Source organism: Neolamprologus multifasciatus, chromosome 3 (genome assembly GCF_963576455.1).
Source record: "Neolamprologus multifasciatus chromosome 3, fNeoMul1.2, whole genome shotgun sequence".
NCBI classification, from domain to species: domain Eukaryota; kingdom Metazoa; phylum Chordata; class Actinopteri; order Cichliformes; family Cichlidae; genus Neolamprologus; species Neolamprologus multifasciatus.
Genome location: NC_140441.1, coordinates 34,188,475 through 34,195,340, shown reverse-complemented (window position 1 = coordinate 34,195,340; position 6,866 = coordinate 34,188,475). Strand labels below are relative to the sequence as shown.

The following is a 6,866-nucleotide window of genomic DNA, read 5'->3' as shown; positions in this document are numbered from 1 at the left end:
CCTTACACACATAACACAGACATTACATGGGGGTTACAAGTCGGAGATTGGCAGTTGTGGAAAAAAACACTGAAATGTACACACAATGGGAAGGTACAAGAGGAAAAAAAGAGACCCCTACTCATGCTGTGCTTCCATGGTAGGACAGCACGAGAACAGGAAACAAAAAAAAACTCCTCTGCACAAAAAAAAGCACATGAATGTTCACAGCACAACATTATGAAGACATAACAAGCCACAGGGTGGGAGTAGGGGGATGGAGTAATCCCAGGCAACAATCTTCACATTTCAGAAACTGGAACGAGCTTTAAATGTGACTAAAATAACGATAAAACAATCAATTCTCTAATCATTGACTAACTGATGAATCACTGCAGCTCCAATAAATTGTTGCATTTGACAACCCACTACAGCAACTACAGAATAAAACCACTAACCAGACTGATGACAGATTTCAAACATGCTGAATATGAAGAGTAGTATCATTTAAACTCACATGATTATCAGCCATAAGAACAAATTCAGATTTATATTGATGTAAGGTATATAAATGTAAGTACAGTTTGAATCAGTGCAATATTATTTTCACACATCAATGGACCACTGAACTTCTCAGCTTCTAAAATGTAAAGCCTCATTTAGAAACTACACAAGTACATATAATGGTCAGGGATCAACATGAACCTGTCTTCTCTGTTTGACTTTAATCAACTCTGCAGTGTCTCCACAATCTAAAAGCCAAAGTCCAGCATAGAGCGGCTGAGTGAATGTGGTCTGGACTCTGTGGAGGAGAGTCATGGTTTCAGAGACGCTGTAGAAAGACAGAATACCTGCTCTGTGATCCAGGTACACTCCTACTCTGGAGGACCGAGAACCTGAGAGGACAGTTTGGACTTTGTTGTGTCGAAATTTAAAACTTCCTGAGTACCAATATAATGCCCAAGATTTGTTATTGTTTCCAAATAAACATTCATTAACTCTCCCTGCTCTGCTGATATTCTTGTATGCGACTGCTATAAAAACTCCTCCCCCTCTCCACTCCACCTCCCAGTAACAACGTCCAGTCAGACTCTCTCTACTCAGGACCTGAGAATAGTAAGTGAATCTGTCTGGATGATCAAAATAAGACTGTTGTTGTTCCATAAATGTTACTTTTCTGTTCCCCTCAGATAATAACAGATATTTGTTTGCTGTGTTTGGATCCAGTGTGATTTCATGTGAATATTTTAAGAATCCAGCTCTGGTCTTTGGCTCTGCTGGTGACAGTAAAACATCCACTTCAGTGACTGTCAGTGAGATGTTTGTCCATTCCTCTCTCAGAATGTCCTGTAGTTTATCTCTGGTCTCTGACACAGCTGCTGTCACATCCTCAAAGTAGGTCAGAGGACGAATATTGATGCTGGATGAGTGTGTAGACTCACTGAGTGCTGACAGTGAGGGGTAGTTGTGTAGAAACTGGTTGTGATCCTCTGTGTGTGAGAGCTGCTCCAGCTCGCCGTCTTTCCTCTTCAGCTCAGCGATCTCCTGCTCCAGCTTCTCCTGAAGCTCTTTGACTCGACTCACTTCAGTTTTCTGCTGGGATCTGACCTGCTGCTTCACATCAGAGCTTCTTTTCTGGATGAGACGGATCAGCTCAGTGAACATCTTCTCACTGTCCTCCACTGCTTTATCAGCAGAGCCATTGATGGCCTCCACCTCCTGTTGAAGCAGCTTCACATCTTTCTCTCGCTCCTGGATTCTCTGCTGGATGTTTAGTCGTCTCACCTCGAGCTCCTTCTGCTTCTCAGTCCTTTCTGCTGCAGCTGGGACTGTTTCATGGCCTTTATGTTCATCCATTGTGCAGAGGTAACAGATACTCTGCTGATCAGTACGACAGAAAATCTTCATCACCTCATCATGACGAGAGCAGATGTTCTCCTGGAGCTTCTTGGAGGGGGCCACCAGCTTGTGTTTCTTTAATGGAGCTGCATCATAGTGAGGTTGGAGGTGTTTCTCACAGTAAGAATTTAAACAGAATAAACAGGACTTGATGGCTTTCAGCTTCCTCCCAGTGCAGAAATCACAGGCCACATCTTCAGGTCCAGCATAGCAGTGATCAGCTGGAGCAGCTTGGAGTCCAGTCTTCTTCAGCTGCTCCACTAAAGCTGCTAACATGGTGTTTTTCTCCAGGACAGGCCTCGGTGTGAAAGTCTTCCTGCACTGAGGGCAGCTGTGGATTCCCTTCCTGTCCTCTTCATCCCAGAAACTTTTAATACAGTTCCTGCAGTAGCTGTGTCCACAGGTTGTAGTCACCGGATCCTTCAGTAGATCCAAACAGATGGGACAAGAGAAGGTTTCTCGGTCCAGCTGAACTCCTTTCTGCGCCATTTCTCCTCTCAGTGTCAGTGACTGTGTGAGTTTCTCTTCCTTATAACTGAAACTAGTCTGAGCTCTGATCTCAACAACATGTTTCTGCAGTGAATGGAGCCTGTCAGCTCTTACACGTCACCACATGTTGGTTACACCCATCTTCAAAGTGCAGATCTGAAGGGGAGGGAACGAGGAAACACGTGGACAGAGAGGAGGTGCTGTGTTTAAGAGCAGGAAGAAGAGGGAGGGTTATCAGGCTGTGCTTCACTCCAGGAAGAGGAGCAGTTTGAGAGCGATACTGTGTGTTTAACCCTTTTATTTACTGCTCACATCAACTTTTAAGCTTGTTAACACTTTCTTCTATATAAATAAACTTTAGTTTAGAAATGTCAGAGTTCTCACTGAAGTTAACAAACAGTTATTCAGTTTCAGTCAATGCAGGAGGATAATGATCCTAAACATACAGATAAGGCAGCCACTGACATGATGCTTCTGTTGTATTTAAGTTTATTTTCATTTCAATTGTTTCTCTCCCTCAAACACCATCAAAGGTGAGAGGCTGCAGCAGGTGTAGTAGTTGGTATATGAGGCAGTAAACAAATTAAAGGTTTTTCAAACACATTCATCTCCACAAAAATGTGATAAATGTTTGACAGGAATAAAAATAAACTCTGATCCTTCTTTAAAAGTATTTTTCTGTTATTATGGTCGAGTTGATCACACAAAATCATCTTGAGCAGGGACGTGGCTAAATACAGGTATGTGAGAACCAGTCAATATTGAGGTCTCCAGTGACTGACTGCAGCTTTGTACATGTGACCTGGACATACTGGATATTAGAACTTGGTGGTCTGTAACAGCAGCTCACTAGTACAGGTTTCACAGGAGGAAGCTGGACCTGTAACCACAGAACTTCCAGTTGGATCAACAGTCACAGCAAGAATCAGCATCTGCACATTTATCATCAAGAGCAGCAGGGGGCGCTGTTACACACACAGGCAGGTTCTCTCCCAAATGTGTCCAGAACAAGAGCTGAGCAGCTTTTTCTGTGAGTCAAAGTATTTCTAACAAATTACAGCAGATCACAGAGCCTGTGTCAGCTCAGCTATCAGAATCAAACAGTGAAGCTGACCCGTGTAAGTCAGCAGGTCGGACAGTGTGTTAATGAGGGGAAATCTACAAAGCAGTAATGAACTTTTCATAAACCACATTTAATACAAATCTATGATACGTCCATAAGTCTGCACAGTCTGAAACCTCCTCACATTTCAGCCCTCATTTCTCATCATATTGTAATCTACAGTTATTTATGGTTCAGTGAAGTATTTATGATTCCCCTGGTATAAAAAAAGCTTCACAGTAAAATCTCATCTTTGTAACAGTCACACTGAAACATGTTTACTATACTGCATGATAAAGACAGCTGAACACGACGTCCCCAGAAACATGTTTTATTATCAGAAACAGACAAAAAGAATCAGCTTTCCTGACCTACAGTTTGATGGTTCAAAAGCACGAAGGACAAAAAATGTAAAGAATTGAAATGTAAGAAATCTGTCTTCTCCTCATCCTTCCCACCACCCTCAGGGTGACCTTCATTTTCTTTGCTCTCTTTACCTTCATCATCCTCTTCATCGTCTTCTTGCTCACTGTCTGCTACACACACACACACACACACACACACACACACACACACACACACACACAGACCTCTACATCAAGAAGAAGATATGAGCCTCTTAACCTGCTCACAGCCTCATACTATTTTTAACATCAGAGGTCACCAAGGATCGCCATAACAACTGTAACTAATACCAGAATAGGTCAAAGGTCAGAGTTGCTAAAGTGGTTAAATACATGTAATACTCAACAGTGTGTCAGAGAGCAGGGAGCAGCTATCAGTCTGAGTCATACACTGAGCAGTTTGGCAGCATTCATGGTTTTATTGACACAGTTATGATCAGTTTGAAGTGTTGCAGCATGTTCACTCCTGCTCTGCATGTTGTGCAGTTACTGATGTGTTAAACTGTGTGTGTGCAGGCTGTGGCTCTGTTTCACTTCCACAGTTCAACTACAGAGGGCGCTAAAAGGGTCCAGGTCATGTTAGTCTAAGTGCCTGAAAAGAAGTTCAGTTTCCTTCTTTTTAAGATATCCAGGCTGAACTTCACGACAACAATTCAAGCGTCTACCAATGAGAGTTCAGGATACTGTGATTGATCTACGACGGGGTGGTAAATACATCAGAGGGTGACCTCAAGTGTTTTTATGTCTAGTTAACAGAAAGAGTAGGAGTATAAGCCATGTTTGCTCAGCAGCAGCTTTATATTAAAGGTTGTAGCTTTAGTATTTTAGCTTTTATATAAACCCCTGTTTCACCCCCTGCTATGTGCCTGTTGTGAAGAGGGAAGCTGTGACCACTAGAAGTATAGTAGTAGGTGGTCGGAGGAGGCTTTAGTGGAACTACAGGGTTGTTTTACAGGGAGACACTCTGTGAGCCTCACGGTGAGGACACCAGTGGGCTTACTGAGTGTGTCACTCACTACGTAACCTTCTGCACCAGCTCCATTGTCCCAGCACGGACATTATTTGTTACCCAAATAACAAGCCGTGGGTGACTAAGGACATCAAAGCTCTCCTCAATAACAAGAAGAGGGCGTTCAGAGCAGGCGATAGAGAGGAGGCTAGAATAGTTCAGGTGTTACTGAAGGCCAAGATCAGCATGAGAGAGTTGTGGCATGAAGACACCCACTGGATTCAAGCCATCCAACAACAGAGGAGCTGGAGGCAGTGAGGACAGAGCCAGATACTTGAGTGTGTTTTCAACAAACAACAAAATTTTTTGATTTTATCTTTGTCTCTGTCTCAGTGTCTGTCTCTTTGTGCATTTAAACCCTTAGTTAGGAGTAAATGTGGATTTTCTGTGGCAAACATGAATGTCAGTTTCTCGGTTTATGAAGGTCACCTTTAACTATGACAGTGCTGAGATACGGACCTCCTGTGAAGTTGTCACCATACTAGTGATGAGCAAAGCGAGACTTCGTGAAACATTTGAAGTATTTGTGTTTGTATTGATGATTCCAAACAATCTGAAACCATCTCCACAGTGGCACCTGCTGGACAATTTGGCTATTGTCACGTCCTGATCATATTCTGTGAAATGGTGACACAGACAAGTTCTGCACAACTTCAAACAAAACCACTTATTAAACCAGACCATCAATAACTGTGATCATCACATGTTTTGGAGAAATCCTAAACAAACAAGGCACCTTGTCTTCTATTGGATAGTGAAAGTGAGGAAAGTGCTGAAGGGGGGCAAATGACTTTTCCTATTGATGTTATTTAATTCTTTCCTGTTGATGGTCTTTTTATAACTAAATATGTTGTTAAAGTATTTTTTTAGAAGTTGGGTAATTAGTGGTACGGTAGAGTACTAAAGTCACATTAATGAAAGGAAAAAAAGTTGCTGAATAAGCTGCCGCTAAGACACTGTCAGTCTGGGTCCTTGTTACACAGTGTAATAATTAGGACCATGAACAGGATCAGATGTTGTGATGAGTGAATGAAGTCAGACTGTAGATTTTCCTTCTTCTACCTGTACTGACTGACCTTTGACCTCATGTGTTGATGACTCTTCACCTCTGTCTCCTCTCACAGGGAGAAGATGATCTGCAGGATCCTGATGCTCATCATCCTCACCTCATGTGTCTTTTGTAATATAATATAATAATATAATTGTAATTTGTAATGTTCAAGTGTCAGTAAATGTGTCATAAATGTTTCCAGTGTTTTCTGCAGTTTCTTCTGTTTCATATTGTCTACATTGTTGTTGCTCCAGCTCAGCACACCAAGAGTTTACAGCTGTTTGTATTTTATAGTTTTCATCCATGTGATTTTCTCACATTAATCTTTACATTGATGTATTCATTAATACTCACTGTTCCTTTAAATAAAATAAATTAATGAAACTTTTTAAAGCGTGTCCAAAGCACACTCAAATCTATGGATAAAAACAAAGTTCAGGGAAGACACAAAGGATAACTGTTTGCCATTGCTGGACTGTGCTGTGCACACTGAAGAGAATGGAAACCTCAACACTGAAGTTTACTGAAGCTCCCACACACGGACCAGTACCTCCTCTTTGACTCCCACCACCCTCTGGAACACAAACCTGCAGTAATCAGGACACTACATCACCGGGCAGAACAAAAAGAGGGAACACACACATGTAAAGGAAGCTCTTAAAACATGTGGTTATACTAATTGGGCTTTCATGAAGTCAGCAAAGAGGCACAGAAAAGGAGATCAGGCATCACATGAAACTCAGAGTCAGGACAAACTCTGATTTTCTGCATATAAATAAAGATTTATTCACTTATGCAGTGTTTTATTTTATTTTGTTGTGTTTCTTGTGTTGTAGTGTACCTGCTATCATGCCAGTGCAATACTGAAAGATGTCACTAGATGGCGCAGAGCTCTCAGGAGAAAAGTGAAAACCTTTCAGATGTTGCACAGGA

General features: G+C 41.8%; 1 protein-coding gene across 1 annotated transcript; it reads right to left on the bottom strand.

The window, feature by feature from the left end:
• Nucleotides 1-405: 405 nt before the first annotated feature.
• On the bottom strand, nt 406-2,684 carry LOC146522723 (tripartite motif-containing protein 16-like). Its single transcript, XM_085153525.1, has one exon. The coding sequence runs from the start codon at nt 2,365-2,367 to the stop codon at nt 667-669; it is 1,701 nt and encodes a 566-aa protein (XP_085009651.1). The 5' UTR covers nt 2,368-2,684; the 3' UTR covers nt 406-666.
• Nucleotides 2,685-6,866: the final 4,182 nt, after the last annotated feature.

Coding starts and splice junctions, on each gene's coding strand:
- LOC146522723 (XM_085153525.1), bottom strand. CDS start 2,367: ATGGCGCAGAAAGGAGTTCAGCTGGACCGAGAAACCTTCTCTTGTCCC.